Source organism: Aptenodytes forsteri, unplaced genomic scaffold, assembly GCF_000699145.1.
Source record: "Aptenodytes forsteri isolate BGI_AS27 unplaced genomic scaffold, ASM69914v1 Scaffold352, whole genome shotgun sequence".
In the NCBI taxonomy this organism is placed as follows: Eukaryota; Metazoa; Chordata; class Aves; order Sphenisciformes; family Spheniscidae; genus Aptenodytes; species Aptenodytes forsteri.
Window position 1 is genome coordinate 1415401 of NW_008794860.1, and position 24154 is coordinate 1439554.

Below are 24154 nucleotides of genomic sequence, written 5' to 3' on the forward strand. Positions count from 1 at the left end.
CAGCGTTCTTGTGTCCTGGTTCAGTCCGTTGGAGACAGGGCATCTGATATAATCACACACAAGCCTGAATGGCGCCGGGACCCCACCACCATTTTTAGCAGGGCTCACTCTCTGTAGGGGGGAAGTTAAAGAGAAGCAGAAGTAGGTGGGCAGTTTCAACAGGCAATAAGAAATGACATGGCGGACAGAGAAGGAGAACAAAGATCACTCAGGAACAATGCAGGGGAAGCAGAAGAGGTGGGAGGATATCCTACATGGTAGTGTGGGAAGGGCTGTGGAGAGACTGGTGGCTGTGGCGTCACTTGCCATGACCCCACGGCATGGGGAGAGAGGGGTCAGGGCAGGGATGGGGACGGGTGCCTGCTGGTAGATAGGGAACACTGCAATGGGCTGAGAGGACCCATGCTCCAGTGCTGCTGTGGGTGGTTTTGGTGGGCAGAGTCATTGGTACAGCCAGATATGAGCAACCAGAAAGAAGGGTAGGTGTCCATTTTGGGGATGGAGGCAGCACACGGGCAGGGTGCGAAATGATGGAGATATGGTCACGGGGTCCCAGGGAGTCAGGGGATTACTCCTGCTGAGCTGTGACAATGTGCCATGGGAATGGAGTCAGGGCTGATGGTCCAGCTCGCAATGCTGGACAAGAAACCACTGACAAGAACCACTTCCCAGAGCAAAGAAGCCAAAGTGATAAGAAAAACCCCAGGATTTTCATGTAACTACCAGAGATGAATCCTCCAGAGGAAGAATGGTGAGACACAGACAAAAGCACACGTGCTTCCTCCATCCACCCTGTTTGGGTCCCCCTCACAGGGCAATAGCTCAGTGACTTAAACACCCCTTGGGCTGAAAGAAAGCTTGGCTGAAGTCCGTCCTCTCCTTGAAGGGATTTGACCCCATCTCTCACAACGGTGCTCTGATGATGTGAATGTACAAGGAAGTAGACTCCTCCTCACTGTCCCTTTTTCTCTAGTAGAATTGGCAAAGGCAGAGAGAGGGGATGGGAATGGTTGATAAGGACAGTCTTCCAGTTACCACAGCTCAAACCCCATTGGGCAGAGGTGAGATTTGCTCCCGGTCTTCTGCACAGGGCAGATCCCTCAGACATCTGGTCAAAACACCTACTAACATCTGTCGCACCATCCATCAGGGTCAGAGGAAGCCATGTTTCTTCCAGTGTACCCAGAGACCCACTGTCCCACCGTGCTAGCAGACAAGACTGAGGATGGGCAACCAAGGTGCTGTCATGTCTGATCTTGGAAAACCTCTTCTTTGCCATGTTCTGCTCTTCATGTATGCTTTGTGCCATGCTAGATATGCACTGAGCACTGCTAAAGCAAGGCCTAAAACCAACTTAGGTGAGAAATTAAGCCATGAATCTCAGCAGGGCTTAAAAGTCAAGTAGGGACTGAACGTTTCAGCATTGCCACAAGGGCAGTGATGCACCATGGTGAAGTCACGGACTGGTAAGTGGGTGAGCTTATCTGGTGGCAGTCCAGGCAGGGCAGAGACACAGGAAAACTGGTGTTGCCCCGACATCTCCCAGTATCTCCCTCAATAGCTTGTGCTGTGTGCACAGCCTGTCCAGAAGAAACTTCAGTCCAAGGACTTTAGATGCCTCCAGGGTTAGGCAGGGTGCTTGTGAGTACTGCTTGTACATAAATAATGGAGTGAATTCCCTTTGATTTTAAAAGTGCCTACACACTTTGATATCCTAACTAGATACCTTCTTGTATGTGAAGGCTACCTTCAGAAATCAGGCCTTTAGGCTCTCTCTGGTTGTTGGATGAGACTTGAAAGTGGTTAAGGAGGAACCAATAAGAACCTTTCAGCAACGGTGAAACAAAACATTGGCGATGTTTACAATGACTCACCTTGGCCATTATATTAACTTATTTCTCTTACATAAGGCTGGTACTCTTCTTTAGCTATGACCTCAAGGAAACAGCTAAATTAAAATACTCCCCCCACCTCCAGGTATTAATTAGCCTAAACTACTAGTATCTGAAAAATGAATATTTACTTGGCTGTGAAGGAGAATCTAGAAAGTGTCCTATGTTTTGGTCTAACCTGGACCATAAATGGAAGACAACATGGCATGGATTTCACCTGGACAAGGGGACCGGTGAGATATATTAACCATGGATTTTCCATCTGTATTCTGCTGTATTCTGCAAAAGTATTTCTGCTTTGTTAATGTCTTAAATTTTAGCAATGAAAGAACATTACTTTTGTTTTGGGAAAAGCAATGAAATTCCTGGCAAATGGTATAAAAATACGTAATTCAGATGGGTTTGGAAACAGGAGTGCTAGAGCTGCCTGTCTACACTTAGTGGGCAAGAGAAGATTTCTTGTAACCATGGTTTTGTTATAACTCATAAATGATTGCTGGAATTAAAGACCCTTTGGATACCAGCAGGGGAAATTTGGCCATAAACATAATTTCAAGTACTCATCCTCTATGAATATGAACTTTCCCCGGAGTCTGAGACCAGGCATGCAAAATAGAGACACAAAACCCCCCCGCAGTTACATCTGAAATTCTTGACTGCACAACTGTTGTCCCAGACCCAATCTTTTGCACATGAAAACTCGGGCAAAAATATCTTTATGACTTCACTGACAGTTTAATAGGGCCCTTACAGAGTATTAGCTGTGCAAGCTTGTCACAGTATGTACTAACACAAAAATGTCAGACGCACAAGAAGCAGAAAGAGTCTGGGGAACACCTGCTCTCCTGGCACTTCAGTCACATATACCAGGCACTTCTAAATGCTATGGCAAAGCAACGGACTCCAGACCTGGACATCTGACAGTTCGGTCACAAGTGCTCATTCTGCAGCTGGAAGACTGGTTTAGTCCCAGTAGCAGCAGCTGTCATATGTTGCTTTTTGGGAAGGAGAATGAGTATGTTAGACAGAAGTCTTTGGAGATGTTGTGACAAGGATCTTCTGCATTTCCTTCTCCTGATCTGATTTTCAAGACAGTTGCTGTGGTTGCGGAGGAAATTTGGAAATATATGTCTAATGCTCTTCTCTGTGCCTGGGATTTAAGATCTTCCTGGGCAAGTTTTGTGTACAAAGCAAGACTCCACTTACAGGGACAGACAGCACTGCCACAAGCAAGGAGAAAATGAAGAATTAAGCTGCCAGGAGGGTCTGAATACTCAGCACTGGAGAGCAAGGATGACCTGTGTGCAAGCTGACTGGGACAAGAGGGGCCGTGTCAGTGAATCAGCATTACCGTGCTGGAGACGGATCACTGTTATATAAAAGCCAGAAGTAGGTCACACAGTTGTCTTCATCAGCAATATAATATTTTTTAGGCTGGGTTTGTGTAGCCAGGTCTAAGGGTTTGCAGCATAGTCAGGAAGGAGGTGCCAAAGGCACTGAGTTAAGCGCTGCTTATTGGTGGCACAGGCTGAAGCTGCAGTTTTGCAGCTCAGAAGCTTCCTGTGCATGGACCTGCTCTCCCAGGTTTTGGCCAGGGATCCTACACTGCTACCAGAGTCCAGCCTGGCCGGGACACTGAGGGTGCATAAGGCAGTGGAGTGGGGCAGTTTCAAGCTCTGTGTAATTAAGTCCTTGCCCTTCGCAGAACAAAGCAACTTAATTACATCTTATTGAGGCTCTACAGGATATTCTTTCAATTTTCTTTTCTCTATACTACAGTATGAATTAGTTTTTAAATATATAAACTGTGCATTAGCAATAACTTTGCCAAAAAAGGAGCAAATTTTAACACTTCTTGTGGGGCTACGGGAATGCATCCAAGGCAGAAGATTGACTCTGGAAGAGGGAAAGACAAAGGCAATCTTAAGAGATTATCCAGGCACTTTTAAAGGTTGAAAGAAGGAGAACATAGCGATTTTCACACTCAATTCTTTAAGCCAAAATGAGACATTGTCTTTATATGTTGTACTACTTCTGGATGAAGTCACCTCAAAGGACGACATGAAAGAAGGTCTCTGTGGTTATGGAATTTTCTTCATAAAGCATATTCTAGGTGACTGAAAAATGCTTGAGGAGGTGATTGTGGTCTCTGGAGAGTAATGGTGAATTGTATCAAGAAAAGTGAGAAAGAGGTTGGCAGAGTAGCAAAAGGATGTATTTGAGAAGGCTGCTAATCAGACAACTGTATAAATTTCATCAGTAGCTTCCTAGATGGTTTTAATGGCTTCTAATGGCCCTTTCATTAGAGAGAAAGATGATTGAGGAAAATTTATCAAGTCCTACAAGCTCGAAAGTTACTTCTTTCCTCTAGAACCATAGAGACACTGCACACATAAAGACAGTCTGTGGGAAGAGAAAAAAGTTGGAAAGCTATAGTGGGGCTGTAAGTACCAGAAGCTATTTCTGCAGAGAGGTATTGTGGGTGTGTAAGCTGCACAGGAGAACTCTGCACCCAATTTTTAGATTCATCTCACCCGTTCGGTTAGGGGCACCTAACATAAAACTATGTGAGTAGAGTCATTATCAAAAGCTCCCTCAGGGGATCACTTCCCCTTGGTTCAGTTGCCCTGGTTCTGGCTTGTTCCCTGAGCCTGTCCATCTCTTTCCAGGACCAGGGAGGGGGCCTGTGCCCTAACGTGAATGCCTCGGTTAAGTGTCTGCTCTCAGGGTAGGAATTCAGTCCTCAGTGACCAGACAACCTCTGCAGAATCCCACCAGCCTTGCCAGGGTCTGGCCCCATTTCAGCTGCCCAGGCCTAGCAGTCCCCCATTTCCCACTGTGGATGGCCACAAGGCATGCTGTGCTCTGGGGATCTTTCTGGTACCAACACAGTGCTCTTCAGCAGGAAACAATTTCAGCAAATATCTCAAGTGTATAATATATTTATAATGTCTCCTTTTACAGATCTATTACCCTGCCAGCTCTGTGGAAGGGGGTTTATTTCTCTGCACATGCAACGTCCCACCTGCCCTGCAGTGCTGCAGGTGTACCCTAAATCCTGTGTCAGCCCCATGCAGAAGTCTCAGATACACAAAGCTGTCTTCAATGGCAGTAGACATCTTTCTTCAGGATTCCCAGGGCCTTCTCCATCACCTCTGCTTTCTCCTTATTTATGACAGCGCATGGAGGGTGTGATTGGGCGTGGAGGAAAAGTGGACCCAATGCTAGAGTAGACCTGATGTTAAATCTCAGCAGCTCTTACCACCAACGGCAGACATGAGGAACAGAGGACCCTCTCCTCTGACTGGGAAAGCCATCAAAGAGTTTGATCCAGAAAACCTCACTGTTTTTTAAAACCTTATAGTAAGTATAAAAGAAGGAGACTGTGAAATACGAAGTAATTCACAGAGGACAGAGGAACAGAGGAAACTGCTGAATAAAAGTGTCATGCAAACACTTTCACTCAATTTTTATAATGAGTTTAGCTATGCTGAGGAAAGTGTTTTCATTTCCTTGTGGGACTTCTGTGTTTTCCTGCAGAAAAAAAGGAAGCTTCATCCAGGTGAGAACTATATCAAAGAAAAACTGCATAAACAAAGCACTGCTTCAGCAAACAGGGAGTTACAGCACTGACCTTTTAATTTTGAAGGACTCTACCAAAGGGAAAGATGATGGCACTATGATAGCCTCCAAAAGTGCATGCTCCTGTACAAACAACTACAAAAAGACCTAGAAAACAAATTTTCAACTTATAGTCTACAATCTTGTAACCTTCTATGAATGTTTTTCCCTTTAGGTACTTCAACAACCCATCTGAAATCAATACAAACTTTGAACGGAAAACATTAAAGAGATATGCTTTAAGTTTTTGGAGAGTAAGACTATATTTTAATAACTAAAAGGTTAATGAGCTTATTAAAAAGAACTACAGGTCTATTATCTCCTCATTAATCATATTTCCATGTTGCAAAACCTGCACAAGGGTGGAACCGGATGAAAGACAGCACCAATCTTTTTTATGGTAAAACCATTGTTTTGCAGGTGTTCTGTTGCTAACTAGAAATTGTGAGAATCAGTGAGTCAGGGATTGGAAAGCTTTACAAAGCAAATGAGTACTATGTAAAGGTGAAGCAGCTGTGTGGCAGACTACAAAGAAGACTTTTCTAAAGGGAGTGAAAATGAGAATGGAGAACCTCCCATTTCTCCTGTTATTTATGTGCAGCACTTTCTTGTGCTTTTCCTGCAGATACAAGGCAGAAGAAAGAAGAAGGCATGCAGCTTATCCAGGTGAGGAAGGTAGACCTCTGGGGAGGAGATCTTTAGCAACTGTTGAGTGTCTGGAACTAGTACATAGTGGCCGAGGAGCTAGTTCTTCAAATTCCAGTAGAATGCATAACGTGATTGAGTATTTCTCAGAATAGAGGGGGCTGCATTCTGTACCATGATGACAAAGGCTTCTTTAACCCTGACTCATTCTTGTTTTATTTTTTTGTAGACAACAATTAAAACTGATGATGCATTCACTTATGTGTTGATTCTACAAATAATTAAACACCTGAGTCAGTCTATGTTTGATTTGTAGTTCAGGTGGAAATGTGGTTATTTATGTGACTTCTGGTATTGTGAGACATAACTCTTCATAAATAAGGATATTATTTTGTCTGAATTATTACTGTCAAAAAATGTGGGAAAATGAGATACTACTGCTGAAATTTTGTGTACAGTCATATATTTCAAACAGCTTCTTCACCGCCTGCTCTAAAGGACGCTGAGTAACTCTAGAGCACAGGGTAACTGGAGCGTACATTACCAGAAAATAATCAATTTATTAAAAAAATATTAATTTTGAATGTACTCTGAGTAAACTGCAAAACATTTATAGTGATAATATAGTGCAAAAAACTATCATTAAGAGAAAAATATTCATACAGGTTTTAACAAACTCTATCACCCATGCTCCCATGGAACAGAAAGAAAAGCAGCAAAGGTACATGTCTGAAGTGGTGTTAGTATAATTTTTTATAAGCTTCAAAAGCAAACACTATTGACTGTCCTAAAATGCTTTTTTTTTTTTTCCTTTAAGTACCTGGAAAATTATTATGGCTTTAAGAAAGATGAGGAATATTTCATTTGGAAAAGTAATAGTCCAATGACACCAAAATTAAAAGAAATGCAGGAATTCTTTGGACTCGAGGTGATGGGGAAACTGGATTCTGGCACTTTGGCCCTGGTACAGAAACATCACTGTGGATTCCCTGACGTAGCTGGGTTCTCCACCTTTGCAGGAGAGCCAAAATGGGCAAAACAAGTTCTGACATATAGGTAATTATAGTGGAATTATTAATGTAAAGACAGTGTATTACACAGCATAAGTTGTAAAAACACAGCTGTTTTTCTATCTTGTATTTTAAAGGGTATTAAACTACACACCAGACCTGCGTCCAGCAGATGTCAATGCAGCGATCAAGAAAGCGTTGTGTTTGGAGCAGTGCGACCCCACTGAAATTCATCAAGAAGGACAGAGGTGATGCAGACATAATGATCTCCTTTGCAGCCAGAGGTAAAACTCTATGCAACCATTACAAGTTATTGTCAAGTTACTGCCTATATGGAGCAGTTAACCTGAAATGCTAATGATTTCTTCTCATACATAGCATGTGCAAGGTTCAGTGTCAGGTTGAACAAGCAGGCAGAAAAACACAGTTCCTGCTCAAGGTGCTATGGCTATATAATTCTTGACAATCTTTGGGGGAGGGTATAGGGGCGGATGAAGAGAAGGAGGGAGAAAACAAATGTAACGAGCTGCCTGTAGTTCACTGGATCTATACTTAGTATATGATGCCCAATGTGTGCACGAACCACAAGAGGCTTAGGGCTTGTGGGATATACCCAGGCTATAAGCCCAGTTACACTCTTGGGATTAGACATGTGCTTTGTGTGAGCTAAATAAGTTCTAGACAGACTCAAGGCTTATATTTTTGGCATTGCCCTCAGGGTAGGCTTACCAGCAGCCTTCCCTCTTTCATTAACAATCATGCACACACGTACTCTTCTAGTTGGCTCCTCTGTTCCCACCCAAACATATCCACTCATCTGGGCTATGCAGGGTGTGCAGGCACCACACGTAACTTCTATGTCCTTGAATCCTTTTCTGGAGACTACATTCAAGGGCTTACAGTTTTCCCAGGATCTTGCTTCTGCCATCAACACTTAAATTATCAGTCCAGTTCAGGTAACCACCTGATGACTGCTGACACAGAGTTTATGAAAATTTTACCTTATGAGCAAAAAAAGAAATATATTCCAACCTAAACCATGTCCTCCTCTTCCCTTGCAGCAGCAGTATGTAAATGTCCACCCATTTCTTGAGGAAACCAAGATTTCACTCCTGATGCAACAGTTCAAATTTTCCTAAGTTTTCCCTGTGAAAAATAGAGCTTTTGGCAGTCTGTGTGGAAGGAGAACTTGAAAGTTTACAAAATCAGCAGAACAGAGAGCTCTGTGCATGGCTGAGATCTGTTACCTCCATAACCCCCAGTCAGCGGTGTATGGGACTTGCTCCTCAGGTCACAATGACTTCATTCCCTTTGATGGCCCAGGAGGGTCCGTTACTCATGCCTACGCACCTGGCAAGGACTTTGGCGGAGACACTCACTTCAATGAGGACGAAACCTGGACCAAAAGCACAGAGGGTAGGAAATTAAGTTCTCCAAGTCCTTCCTGAAGCAGGCTGTACGTAAAATCAAGGGTGCAGTGTCTGTCTCCTCTCTTCCTTAAGAAGGGCTTAAAAATGGGGCTGATTTGAAGAAACATTGGGCCAGGTGGTTTCCATAGCTATAAAAAGCCTCTGAGCCCTCTGGTTTTGAAAGCTAAGACCCCAGCTGAACTTCTGCCATGGACTGGGTGGAGATTTATTTGGGAGGGAGCTGAGGGACCTGGCAGCCCCCTTCTCTCCACTCCTCCAACTTGCTTGTCTCTCCCCACACAGGTACATCACCTGCACTTTTCCAGGGTCCTTCTCCCACACTGACTTCTGCAGGATCTACATTACAGTAGAGTTACAAGGAAATAGTCTGATTTCATTATTTTTCTTTCTGAGCAGAATTTAATTTCTAACTGAATTTCCCATATCAGCTTCACTTGCTTAGGCAAGCAGTTCTGAAAGCTTCTCACATACTTTATGTCCTTCATGTTTTCAGGACAAATGAAAAGTTACAGCTCTCCTATTATGTGTTTTGTTTGTTGTTTTCAGGTACAAACCTGTTTTATGTTGCTGCTCATGAGTTTGGCCATTCACTGGGACTTTTCCATTCCAAAGACCCCAATGCTCTGATGTACCCAGTTTATAGGAAATTTGACCCTTCAGTATTCCCTCTTCATCAGGATTATATTAATGGCATTCAGTGCCTCTATGGTAATTCACAATTATTAATCAACGATGCTTACAATTTCAAAGACTTTAGAATACCTTTCAGTGACATTTTTATGTACTGGATATACCTGAATGAGTTCTCACTTTAATTTCTTCCATAAACTGCTTCTTTTAGGACCATCTTCTAACACCCACAATGACCAAAGGGAATCTACTGAGATAAAAGACACAACTGAGTCAAAAGATCCTGCACTGCCAAACGCCTGTGGCCCCGATTTAACTTTTGATGCTGTCACCACTTTCTGTGGAGAAATAATGTTCTTTAAAGACAAGTAAGTCAGCTTTCTAAAAGTAAAATAGCTGGGTATCATTTTTGAATTATGCCCCGCAGCATGGAAAAATAACTTTACCCAGAGTATCAGCCATTTTAGGCAGGAAGGCGAGACAAGGAATCAGGATAAGAGGTGGGAGGAAAAGCAAAGAGGGTGGTGGAGAAATGAAGAGAGATAAGTATAAGGAGGAAGATCACCTTTGAAACAGGGCATGCTATGAGTAGGATGGGGAAAGATGGCTCCTCTGAAAACATGGGCTGTTTTCACTTTAGGCTGTAAGCAAGTCCCAGGTGTTTGGCATCTGGGAGAGTTCAGCTCTGGCAAAAGGTACCACCAGTCCTGGGACATTTGTCACTTTCATTGCTGTCCTTGCTTTCAGAGAGCTGAGGGTTTACCAGTCCTGACACAATACCTGCTTGAAGACCCCCTGCAGTGGTGATTTAGTATAACAATAAAAGGAAAGGATAATTGATTCAGTGCTAAACTCAGACAAACTGTCCCTCTCCAGGGCATGACAGCCCAAAGTCTTGAGAAGAAGGGGTAAAAGAGCTGATTCCCTTCCTTTTCATGTGGTAGGGCTGTGCTTCCCCTGCTTCAGATCCTCCCCAAAAATCAACGTTAAAGTGAGTTTTGACCTCAGAGTTTGGAGTCCACAAAGCCAGTAAAGTCTTATTTTGCAGAAGATCCTCACGCACACCAACTGCTTCTCTAGACTGTTGTTGGTAACCCCAGGGTGGGGTTTCATTCCGAAAATCTTACCCCATATCAGCCATGTGAGCCAGATCTCTCTAGGCTCCCTTTCTGCGTAAGGGAAAACAATAACTGTTTTGACAAAACAGTTCATCTGACCTATTTTTGATGTCTGCATCAAGATGAGAGGAATCTCATCATGGAAATAACTTTATTTCCGTTGACATTACGGGAGCTTAGGGTGACTAACTCAGGGGACATGGCTGGGTTTAGCAGATAAATCCTGCCCTGGTTGCCATGATGTGTTTTCATGCATTAGTGTGTGTGAAGTCTGATTTTATTTGAAACCTGTTCTATACTTATGTAAGGCATTTTTGGCGCAAGCATCCTGCAGTCCGAACAGCTGATTTTAATTTAATATCTTCATTCTGGCCACGGCTGCCACCTGGTGTTGATGCTGCATACGAAATTCCTGAAAAAGACAAAACTGTCTTTTTTAAAGGTAAAATGTTGTAGTTTTATTTTCCTAAGTTGTCTTTCCAAGTAGCCTTGAGAGTTTGTGTCTGGCTTAAAAAACACTTAAGCTCTTTCTGTAGGATTCCCCAAGCTTTAATTTAGTTCAATAAATTTGTGTATTTCAATCACAGAGATAACAAAAATATTATCCAAGATAAGGAACATGTATCTTGTCTTTTAATGTCAATATAGAAAAGTTTTCCTGCCAAAATAAATGTCATTATTTTCTTTTTTTTCTGGAAAATTATCTATTGAATTTAAAAATTATAACATATGCTGCTTCCTAGCTTGTGGAAAACTAACATAAATATGAAGGAAGACTGAAATTTCAGTTTTCATAAATGTGGTGCAAAGAACTATTCTTGCATTTTTTTGACTCTAAAACTAGTGTAGAATGTTTTCAAGTAACGATTATTTTCTCTCTTCATTTTTCCAGTAAAAGATTAGCTTTCATGAAAAAGATTGTGTCATTCCCAGAAGAAGATTCTGATAACATGTTTTCATCAACTTTTCTTCATAGGGAATGAATTCTGGGTTGTGAGAGGAGATACCATACTTCCTGGATACCCCCAAAAAGACTACACCCTGGGCTTTTCAAAAGATGTTACCAAAATTAATGCTGCTTTTTATAATTGAAATGAGGGGAAAACATATTACTTCATAGCAGACAAATTTTGGAGGTAGTATTTCCTGTGCTACTTTCTTAAATAAGAGCAAACATAATCACATGATCAATATCCTGTCATGATTTAAGTTGCATTAGTCATACACTTTTGGTAATGTCTTTCAGTGCCACAACTGGCTATGGAAAAATATTTGAAAGGGAGGTGAAACAGTGCTCTTAGCTTTCCTTTTAATTGATTTAATTATTTAACAGTTTATTTATTTATTTATTTATTTTCATTTAACTGCCTTGGGAAAAAAAGCTATCCTACAACTCCACAAGTCAGCTCAGGAAATCAGTCAGAACCTCACTAATTATATCAAAAACATTTCTGTGGGGTAAGAAGGAGTATCCCACCCTTTTTCCAATTACTGACAGATAGTTTCATAAAGTTGCTGATAAATGCCATGTACTGCAAAGAATTATCTGCTGTGCATGGTTATTATTTCCTCTTTCCAATCCAATCCCTACTGCTCAGGTTTGTGTTACAGGACATATTTCTAACAACTGAAGGAGGTGCTCCTATAATAGAAGCAGTAGATAACCTGAACTTTTGCACACAAATGACACAACTTCTCTCTTTCCTGCCACCACAATGTCCAAGTCATTGTACATGCAGAGATCATCCTGAAGTAACTATTCAGCCACGTGTTTAAGCAGAAGATCAGACTTCCACATTTTAGTTCAAACTCTCACAGCTTGAAGGACTTCAGCTGAGCCATTTATCTGATCATTAAATCTCTTACTGAGCAAAGGTATCAGAAAGAAAATGCTTTCAGAAGCATTCTTACTCCAGCACTGACAGATAAACTGCACTTCACTAAAAATGTAACAGCCTGCTATAAGTAACTTAAGTAAAATGACTTAAAATAACTTATAACCTAAGAAAAAAATCAGATTTTTCTTGATAAACTTTTCTTACAGAGAAGGAACATGAAAACAATATTTTTATAATCTTAAAAATCTAATCTATGTTTGAGATAAGATTATCTACCTCTCCTTTAGGTACAGTCTCTTAGAAAAAATATTCAGCAGGTTTATGAAGATGGTTCAAATATTAGGTATCCTTAGACATATCTTGAGCTGATGTAAACAGAAGTAATTCGTCCAGTGCAGCTAGTAGAGTAATAATTATTTATGGCACATAGTGTCTGTCTCAACGCTACCTAAATGATACTGAAAGTCTTCAATGAACTCAGTTACCTGTCGGTAGGTAGAAGGTAATGAGGTGAGCTGAATTAATCATGAGTTGTTTGCAGTTTTCATTGACACCAGGTTGTTCATCATTTTTCTTAGTCATGATAAAAGAAGTCAGTCTATGGACAGGAAGCCCATACTGATAAGAAATACATTTCCAGGAATGAATGGAAAGATCAATGCTGTTTTTCAACATGAAAGTGAGTAACTGATCTTAAAATCTGTATGAAATGCTCAGGGTCATAGGGATGAGAGTGCTTGGATGGAAAGAGGCACTTTTAAATGCTGTTCATAGCCCTCAGGATTACCAACAAGACCTTGAAATAGTCACGTAACACTCCCATGCTTCACTTTACCCCCTTGAAAAATAGTGATAATATACCTTTGGTGACAGCTTCACAGCTGGAAAGGCCAGCTCTAAGGGACAGATTGATATATCTGTATTCATGTTGACATGCACCTCACACCATGAAGAGCACCACTCAAGACAGTGATGTCTCAACAACATAAGGTCTACCTACTGTGAGCAAGGCTATAATAGCCTGGCCCTCTGACATAAAATAGCTTTGAGAATAATAATTGGCACTAGCTTCTCCTGCATGAGTGAGAATGTTACTTAGACACAGAGATGCTGGAACAGACTCAAGGGTATGTCCACACTGCCAAATGGCACAGCTTCCCAGTTGTCTCCTGGCTCCTCATCTCCTGATCATCAAAACACATGCATGTTAATTGCTTCCTAGCAAATCTGTCAGCTTCCTCCAAAATGAGTCTTACATGTGGTACTGGGGATCCTTAACTGCAGCAGGATCCTTAACTCCCGGAGGGAAGTGTGGATGCGGCTGCCCCAGGCTGGATCTCTCCTTCCCTGCACGGTATCTGGCAGCACCCCAGCAAGCTTGTACCCACTCACACTTTGCCGTGCTCTGTGCCACACTCCAGGCTGTGCAATACCTACCCACAGGTGGCTAGAAATACACCCTTCTGGAGGGTTTTAACACGGCCATTGTATAACAGCAGACATTTTAAACTGCAGAAACACACAGGTTAAATTTTTTTGTAGGGTCACCTCATAGGATTCATTAAGTATATTATGCAATCTGTGCATGGCTGGTTTGCTATGGAAGGTGTCCCCATGCTGCCGTGCACCATTTTGCAGAGGTTACACCTGGGAGAAGACGCTGTTGGCAGTGTAAGTGTATCCAAAGTTTTTTTGAGCTCTTTCTAGGTGTTGTTAAAGCATACTAATCTTTACACCTGCAATATCATAATTCATCTGGTTTTTTTACCTAGACTTCTTTTATTTCTTCCATGGAAGAAAGCAATTTGAGTTTGACCCTGATAAGAAGAGAGCTACATGCCTCCTAAAGACAAACTTCTGGTTCCCATGTTAAGAAAATGAAATCTGTAATGGTGTTGGAAAGAATGTCATGTTATTGCACTAGAAACACTTTTTCTTTTATAAATATATAGAATATATAAGTCAGCAGACCTCAGACCCTGCACAATCTGTGTTTCTGTAAATAACAGAACAGTATTTAACATACTGATGTGTATATATGTATGTAATTAACACCAGGATTTCTAGCTTACCAAAGAACAATGCAGTTTTTACTTGATACAAAATTGTGTCTTGTTTTATTTTTTCCACTGTCTTCTTTTCACTCTTCGTGCTGTACATCACCCTACACAGAACTCTACCCGCCAGGAATCCATGAGGAAGAGCATTTCTGTTCCTAGAGCTAGGATTGCTTTCAACCAGTTCTAGATATTTCAAAGTTAAGCAAGCAGGCTAATCAAAGCTACCGCTCATAATTACAGAGAGACAGACAGGAGCTCCAGAAAGCAATCCCTCCCAGCCTGAGGTGGGTACCTAGGGGTGGAAGTGCTCCTTTTCCTTACTGACTGGAGAGGCAGCCTGTTTGAGCCATTTATGTTAGACACCTGATTATAGAAGGCTAAGCTTAAGTGTGATGAACCCTACCCTAAGATATTTATTGATAAATATGTGATTAAAGGCTCATCTCTACAAACGCAGGAGCAGAGGGGCACATTGGCATGTAGGGGAACCCCAGTAATCCCTGACCTATGATCTATGACCTGACCTATGATCTATGACCTGATCTATGATCTATGACCTGATCCTTGATCTATGACCTGCCTCTACTCCTCTCCAGCTGTCCTGGGGGAGCCCCCATGGGCTGGGGGACATGTGTCACCATGTGTTAATGGGAGAGGATGCACCTCACAGGCTGAGGGGCACTGCCAGGGGGACAGAGATCAGTATCCAGGGGAAGAGCATTTGGGGATTTTATAAACCTTATTATGTAATTTTTGAAGGGGACTGTGGGAATGTGCAAAATTTGTTGTGGGTTGATTACGGGAAAGACCAAAGGCAGGGAAATGGAAGGATCAAGGTAGATTGGGGACAAACAGGTTTGGGAAAATAGAGGGATAAGTGATTGAAGGGGACTGGTTGCATGCAAACAGGCTGCAGGTCAGTGTGCTTCTTTAGCCATGCCCTGCACATTTGGTCCTGTCTTCTCAGTAAATCGTATCTTATGTGTGGGTGAGCTCTTTCTACATGTGTTTGGGTGAACTTCAAGCTGGACTGGCTGCTGAGTAGGTTAAGAGGTCTGAGTACCAGCAGCTGGAGCATGGCTGCAAGCTGTGGGGACTCATACGTTACTGGGGATACAGGAGGTGCGGGGGCAGCTATAGGGAGGACTACGTGTCTGAGCCCAGCTGCTGAGGACATCCACACTGTTTGTATTTCCATGTCAATGTTTCACCAGTGGATGGAAGTCCTCATCAGCCAGAGGGGAGGAATGGAATGGGGCCACCAGTCATTTTCATATTTGTGCAAGTGCTCCATGTTTTCTATCTGTGATGATATCTGTGGCCAGTCTCATGGCTCTCTGGACCTGAGGAACAGACGTGCAGCAGCTGCCAGTTCAGTACTGCTGACAATAATCTCCCTGCTGCTGAATACTTACAGGGGCCCGTAAGTATTCAGATGGACAGCTAGCAAGATCTAAGATCTTAGAGAAGGTATCTTTTCTTTTATGCATGTAAAAAATCTTGCTCAGTACCCAGTCTCCCCCTCATTAGACATCTTCCCTAAAAAAAGAAAAAAATAGAGAAAAGATCATAGAATCATAGAATCATTAAGGTTGGAAAAGACCTCTAAGATCATCAAGTCCAACTGTCAACCCAACACCACCATGCCCACTAAACCATGTCCCTAAGCGCCTCATCTACACCTCTCTCAAATATTTCCAGAGATGATGACTCAACCACTTCCCTGGGCAGCCTGTTCCAATGTTTAACCACTCTTTCAGTAAAGAAATTTTTCCTCATGTCCAATCTAAACCTCCCCTGGCGCAACTTGAGGCCATTTCCTCTCTCATCCTATAGATAGTTCTTCTATTTGGTTCCTGTTCTCCATGAATCACAGAATCACAGAATGACTGAGGTTGGTTGGACCTCTGGAGGTCATCTGGTCCAACCGCCCTGCTCAAGCAGGGCTACCTAGAGTGGGTTGCCAAGGCTCTAGGTGGCTTTTGGAGATACTGCTTTTGCACATATCCAAAGAGGGAGACTCCACCATCTCACTGGGTAACCTGTGTCATTGTTTGGTCACCCTCATAGTAAAGAAGTGTTTCCTGATGTTCAGAGGGAACCTCCTGTGTTTCAGTTTGTGCCCATTGCCTCTAGTCCTGCCAGGACAAGGCAATTGTATTATATTTATACAATTATACATACAATTGTATTGTATGAATGCAATGAGATATTTCAACACACTTTATGGAATCTTTTTTCTGATGCATTTTTAAAACCCCTAGTAGCAGGACTACTCAAATGGGGCACTCCAGTTCTCAGCTAGACACTGAGCAAATTTTATCTCAATTCTATCAAGGTCCAAAACATATTTTGGCACATTCAGTCTTGCAAGACAAATACTGCTGCCACACCCTGCTGTGGAGGTGGCAAACAAGACTTTGCTGACCAAGCAGAACTAGAGTAAAAATGATTAGTTTTAATTACAGCACCTCCAGAAAAGGAAATTAGTAGTTCTGATTGGTGTCTGATACTGCCAAGGTCAGGGAAGCAGGTTTAAGTCTTCTAACTTGAATGTTTCTATTGAATTTAGTAGGAAATACTTCAGTGCTGTTTATTTATTCCTTATTATTCCCCTCATGCTGTTCTTGTTTTCTAATTCTAGTTTTCCTTCACATTTCTGGTATGGCTTTTTGAGTGGTCTCACAACTGCAAGACTTAATCAGTCCATGGTCTCAGCTATAACAGTAAAAGTCAAAAAGGTGCATGAACAGATTGGATCACACTTTATAGATTTTTAGTTCCTTAAGGAAGTTTCTAACCATCCTGTGTTTGAGTGGTTTTCTTCAGTTGTTCCTACTGCTGATCCTCCTCTACAGTATCTGTGCCCTCCATAGCACTGCCATTGTGGTTAACTGCACTAGACCGTGTTATTTTAAATTGGATAATCTCTTCTGGCTCCAATCTTTCCAACTTTTTTTTTGGAAATATTCTCTTTCAGATGGGATTATAGTTCTCAGAGCAAAGCTGGCTTGTTCTAGACCTTCCATGATTGTTTTGTAGTTTTCTGGCTCCCAAATACTTATCTGACTAGTTCTTCCTTGGTTTTGGTGATTTCTGATTAGTCGGGACTCTTTCCTTCCTTATTTCACTAACTATCCACACAGATAATCACACTAATTGTTGACTATGAAGTCTTGGATCTGTAGCAGAAGTAGAGCTTAACTGACCCTAGTGCTATCTATCTTAATATAATTTAGCTGTTTTAGTGTTGGATGTTGGTGTCTTTTTTTGCTTCACGATTCTTATTTTGAAAATCTCTGGTACTACTGACAAGTCAGCCTCATCATTTGAGTGAAAGCAGGCTTTTGAACTGAAGGTCATTGACCTATATTCAATATCCTGTGCTCTTCTGAGATACAGTTTGAGACCTGTACTCTAAGTTGATATATTCATTGTCTGTGGTACACTCAGTCTAAGCATTTCAGTTATGGTTTTCTCAGTCTTCTAACACATCAGATTTTTCCATGCTATAGCAAATTTCTAGGCTGTTTGCATGGAAAGTTGGGTGAAGACAAAAGTCTCTTTACAAGGAACAGGCTTATCATGTGACTCTTCTCTAGAATTCAGATCACAAAAATTACTTTGTTTTCTTCAATGTTTTATTTATAACAGTGTCATTTGTTGCGGTTTTCACCATCTTGTCTTGGAGGACATTTTGCCTACCTCTGAATGTATCTATTTGCCTTTTGTTTGCCAAGGACTCCATAGTGTGTCCATCAGACACAATCCAGGATGTCCAACATGGAAGGCCCAACACCATCTACCCCAGGGAAAACCAGTTTGGTTTGGATGTTCTTTTTCTTACCATTTATTGGTTTTCTTGGTTTCACACACTCACCCTGCCTGGAAGGGACAAATGCCCTTTGATATTGTTCTTGGCATGATTACATACGTATTATCACAATAGGTAGGGCTGTGGTAGTGAACTGAAAAGCTATTGTGTAATGATTTGGACACCCAGAACTAAAAGACCCCAGAGAGTTTACCACCTAAGTAAAACAGACAAAGGTAACTGATACATCCTGGCAGAAAAGAGTAAAATTAAAATGAGTCTATTTAACTACTGTTCGCAGGAAGTTGTTCCTACTGAAATGTTGGCTTGGGTTTAAGGAAATGGGAGAAAAAAAAGCACCCTTTCTTGGTGACAGAAGCAGCAGATTCATGGGTTCAGAAGCACTGAAGGTAACTCAGAACTGCAAAGATGCATCTCTCAGCTGCCATTGGTTTTCCAGAGAAAATAATTAAAGGTTGCCAAGGTGCAGACTTTGTTTCCAGACGATTCCCTGGCAGCCTCTGAACTGCCATCTGGCTGGTCTCCAATCAGCCTGTTCATGTTTGCTCCCTGCCAGCAAGACAACTGCCCTTGCAGGTTCACAAGCAGTAGCTGTCTTACGGGATGTTTTAGCGTTGGTGCCATGCATCCAACTGGGGGTCTGTAAGCCTGTAGCAATTCCAGTATGTCCCAAATGGTCCAGAGCCCCAGGGCACGTGCAGATTTATTTTGTAGATCAGTGTGGAGACATTGATCTCTTCTTGCTGCCTCTTTCAGGGCAAGTTTTATATCTGCACAGCTTTTGTGACAACTGCTAAGTTTAGAGGCAAAGGACTTCAAGCTGGTAAGGTTGGCTCTGCAAGGCATCCCAGGGCCTGTCTGCCATCAGGGAAGTCATGCCCGGGACACAACAGAGCACGTTCCCATCCCAGGCCACAGCTCAGCTGCAGGGATGAAGAATGTGATTTGGTTTTCCTGTGTGTTCAGGAAACAGGTGCTTGGCATGGAAAGTGGCACTCCTTCCCTTCTCCTTTTACCAAAATCATTGATGATGCCATGTCTGAGACTGTGCAAGTCACTGAGGTGTAACTCAGACACTGCCCCAGTCTGTGACTTGTCACGTTGAATTGGTCTTTTACAATAGAATAATCAGGACGGATTCAGCAACCTGATATCCTGAGCCCTATTGTGGTGGCCTTTGGACTTCAGCATGGTTTGAACTATACCATTGTGCTCCTAACACTGCCCAGCACAGCACTCTGGTTCGTAAATGGAGTGACTGATCATTCTCTTGGAGCAGAATTAACAGCATTTCTAGAAAGAAAATGTTTAACATTGGGTGATGTTAAGCCATGAGCTTGTGCAAACTTTAAGACGTCTGACTTGGAGGGTTGCCTTTGGCTTTTTCATCTCGATATTAAAATGTACTTGGCTCATTAAGAGAAAATTCCTAATGAATTCTCTAACTTCATGTGACTATCTGGCAACCAGTTGAATATTGCTGCACAGTGACATGATTTCAGCCTTCGCGTGAAAAGTGACATCCTCCAAGGAAAATAGCTTGTTTCAGGATAACATTCTGGATTTTCAGAAAGATTTTTATTTTGTTGCTTCAAAATAGATTGGAAACACATGATGAGATTATATGCATAATAGCCCAGAATGGACACAAAAGTACTTCCTGCAAGAATGATGACTGTACTTTGTAGTGCCACCTGCTACTGAGAAAGCAATTTCAAACATCATTGTGTCAAATTATAACAGTAAACAATTCTTAAAATTATGAAGTACCACTTTTAATTTTTGTAATATTAAAATTACAGAACTACCAATCAAAGTTCCCTTTTCTACAGTAATTCTGTAGTGAGAAACTTTGATTTAGGAAAACCCCATTATGATTCACACTGTAAATTTATTTTTCCATTATTTAGTCAGGGGTGTGGGTGGAAGTTTCTCCTTAGGGAGAGAAGGATGAAAGGTATTAGAACATTTTAAAATATTATCAGATATAACTAGGGGGAAAAGGAAATAGCCTGAAGAGTCAAATGCAAGCCCTAGGTAAGTGAGGTACAAAGTTAATGGAAATCACTGAGACAGAAAATTGTTTGAGGCTGGGAAACTCTTCTGGGGAAGTATGTCTCCTCTTATGCTTCTGCCTAAATGTCCTTTTCAGTCAATGCTGAAAGAGGAAACATGCTGGATAGACCTCTGGCAGTGCTTACATTCCTATGCAGACTTAATGAATGAGGAACAGTGAGTAGAGTACCTAGAAAAGGAACACTTCAAGGTCTCTGGTCTCAACACGAACAACAAGGGTGCAGTTTTGCTGAGGAAGAAGTGTGCAAATAAAGCAGGATTATTGCTAATACAGGGAGACACAAGCCTGTACTGCCTGGGTGGACAGTGGAAAAACCCTTGAAAATGCTGGCCCTTTCTTAACAATAGTGTCAACCCCCTCTTCCTTAGGCACCCAGTTTGGGTTTAACAGTGACTTAACAGATGGGTCCCAGACCTGGCAGGATGATTCGGGGTGCCCTGAGTGAGGTACTGATGCTCATGGTCCAGGCAAGAGCTGCCTCTGAAGAGCAATTGGGAGTAGGCAAGGGCAAAGTTTACCTCTCTCCATTGGCTACATGGAGATTTTAGGCAAACTTCAGGCAGGGCCAATGTCTTAGTTGTCGAAATCTGGCACCCTGATAGAGGTGAAGCTGCTGCAGCTCCATGCCCCCACGTCCAGCCAGCAGCGAGGCTGAGTGTGTATTCCCAGTAGGCACATGCACACACATGTACACACACATACACACAACTGCACACACACACACAAATACACTATGGATCCACCAGCAGCTGGGCTCGGGCACCCCATCCATGCAGCAGCTGCCCTGGGATGTGCTGGTGTCCCCTGCTGCCTCATGCATACACACACACAAACAAGTCTCTCCACTGACCCCAGATCCCACAGCCTCTCCAGTTGCTGATTTGGGCTCCCGGTCCCTCAGGTGGCCAACCCACAGAGCCCTGGTCTCTCCAGTATCCAGCCCTGGCTTGTGGCCACTTTGACATGCAGCTCTTAACCTCTTACCCTATGCACTGGCTCATCCAGCTGGATCTTCGTTAGTGCTCGCACATACACATATGTAGCCAATTGACATGCATGCACCCCAGTTTCTCCAGTCACAGCACCACAGACACAGGGGCCTCCAGCCCCTCGTCCCACCCCAGGAGCTATCACTGAGACCCACACACACATCCCTGCACACAGGACAGAGCCCCTGGCCTGGGAAAATAGCTAGAAATGGGGTTTAGTGAGAGGCCAGGACAGACTGTGCCAGTCAGGTGCAGGTGCAACACAATGGTCCCGCAGGCAAAGTGAGGGACTGTGTAGACACCGGTTGGCACTCAGTAAAAATTCTCATGTATTTCAAGGGGTCTCAGTTTCATTTTGGCATATTCATGTCTCCTTCTGTTGCGTTTGAGATTTTTGTCTGAAGGCAAGTGCTTGAAAAGGAGAGGGTGGCAATGTGCTAGCTGCCACACAGTGGGAAGAGCAGATGACTGAAACCTCTCCTTCCCTCATTCGAGGGAGATGTGCCAAAAGACACGCAGTAGGAAGCCAATGCAGACAGTGAAATGGGACATGACTTTGTAGCCCAAGACTGTGGAAATTCCCAAGACGGAGGGAAGCCACTGCTTCTGCTTCCTCTTCCTGATGCTGTTTAAGGTTTTTCACTTGATGACTCTTCAAATACATAAACAGCTCCCACAGCTAGTGCTGGAGTCCAGGACTTTCTAGTTCTGCCACTGGCTGCCTTGGAAAGTAATTTATTTAAAGTTTATTGGAAAACAACCATATGTCCCCTTTCACCCTCTGCCTGACTCAGTATCCTCTTGGTCGCATTAAAATTTGGCCATAGACCCTTTGCAGAAATGTGCAAGGTAGCAGAACCTCTCTGCACAAGCTGCAACACATGATTTCCTAATGTTCCCATCTCAGCCACCGGATGCATCTGATTAATCTGCATCTCTTCTTTGCCTGTATGTGTTTAAACATGCCTATGATGCCTTCGGAAAATAAAAGAAAAAGGGATAGAAGAAATAACGAGTTAACTACTCTGTAAGAATGAAAATAAGAAGAAAGAAACAGAGGTATTGAATCTGGAACTATATAAACCAGCCTATAAAAACACATGAAGGAGAAATATTTACAGGGAAATAATACTAGCTTAGAAACACAGTTACAGAAGTTAAGCAGCATTTCACAAATCCCAGGATCATGTGAGTTGTAACAAATACTTTGGAGAAGTATCCAACACACACAATTCTTTTTGTTCATGTCTGAAAGTCAAAATGGATTAAGAATAATCAACAATGAAGTTTCCTTGGACTACGAACCATGAGGCTGAATATCTTTACATCTACAAAAGCTGTACCCTTTGAAGAATTATTGTCCTAGCCATTTCAAATACCAGCACTAGACTGTTGCTTCTGCTTTTGAAATGTCCTGTGTTAGCTTTAGTCAACCACTCTAGACAAGCAATGTGACTCGCATTGGAAGGTGTAAAGTAATTTGCTTTTCCCAGGAATGATGTCTGCTCTGTTGAACCTAGATATAATTAGGGGGTGCTACACTACAGTGAGTGTAGAATCATATACTAAGTACATTATTTTTCCCTGATGCTGGGGAAACCAAGTTAATTACTTCCCAGCACAATTAAAATTTTCATCCTGTATTGAGCTTATACAAATATACATATTTGTATTTCTCTCTCTCACACTAACATTTACTTTTTCCCTTTTAAAGTTTCCAAGGAGGCTTTTTACCTCCAACAAAGACAGCAACACCAAAACCATTCTGAAAGATGTCTAGCCTGTACTTGACAGCTTCCAGAGTTAGCAAACATATAGCTGCTTCAGGCCATCTACTCTGGTGCTTAGCTGTCCTTGCAGTTAGAAATGTTTTCCTCAATTTAGGGGTCTACACTGTAGGTTCCCACATGTGTCCTGGGTATTTAAACTCCTCTTATCATTGATAGAGACCTAGACAATACAGTCAATGAAGTATAGAGAGCAATTTACCTCATCTTGAAGTCCATGTCATATGGTCAGTTGAATCACTCTCTAGAATCCATTGTCCAAAATGGGAGCTGAGACACCTAAATAACTTGTGGATATCTACATGACAAAACATTTAAAGCTGATTCTACCTCATTACTCATTTACCTGTATATGAGACACCCACCTGGGGCTGGCTGCCATGACACAGGAGCTATGGAGACCTACATCCTTCCAGGGCAGCTGGAGGTCAGGTGGGATTCCCTAGAGCATCTCAAATAGCACTAATGTTCAGGCAGCTGAATCCCAAACGTCATACTAAACTTAATCACTGTTGTTTAAGACCATTCTAGAGTCTTGGCGAACAGTCACTGCTTCTCTTTTAGGAAAAATCTTTCATATATTTAACAGCATTTATCATGGCTCCCCTTGCTCTTCCTTCCATGAAACAGTAAACACAGAGTCACAAAATGGTTACTTTAATCTTCCTTTTCCAGACTCACAAAAATTCCTGTTAGGCTTCATGGAATCTTTCCGACCAGAGCTCGTCTCTCTGCCTGGATCCAAACATGCAATTGCAGCCGAGACCTTATCTGTGCTGGCAAGAGTATAAATGTTATTTTACTTACCATACATATGGGAACCCAGTTTATGCATTCCAGTAACATGACTGATTTTTGTTAATATCAGTCAAAAAATGTTGAATCATTTTAGCACTCAGTTTTGCTAGCATCGTAAGATTGTTTTAGATAGGACTTTTAGCTGATGACAGCCCTCCTGGAGTTATGATGCTGATTATTCCTAGATAAGATTGGTTCTTTGTACTGTCTTTTATAGTTTATTATTACATATTATGACATAATATGCTATATTTTATTAAATATTAAAACATATGTATCATATATATAGCATAATGTTATTCATTATAATACAATATGTTATGTTACTGTTATATGATATTTCCTATTATTTCTCCAGTTTAAGACCTTGTGCCATAGTCTAAATTCATGATTCAAGAAAAACCTACGAAATGTAGCTCCATGT

At 42.1% G+C, this 24154-nt stretch overlaps 1 protein-coding gene across 1 annotated transcript; it reads left to right on the top strand.

The window, feature by feature from the left end:
• Positions 1-6076: 6076 nt before the first annotated feature.
• On the top strand, positions 6077-14057 carry LOC103895109 (stromelysin-1-like). The gene is given in 12 exon segments (XM_009274625.1): positions 6077-6106; positions 6108-6188; positions 6976-7214; positions 7306-7368; positions 7370-7452; positions 8459-8584; positions 9145-9306; positions 9440-9596; positions 10655-10788; positions 11323-11482; positions 12763-12863; positions 13957-14057. Coding segments are annotated over 12 exon segments (1437 nt in total).
• The last annotated feature ends 10097 nt before the right edge of the window (positions 14058-24154 follow it).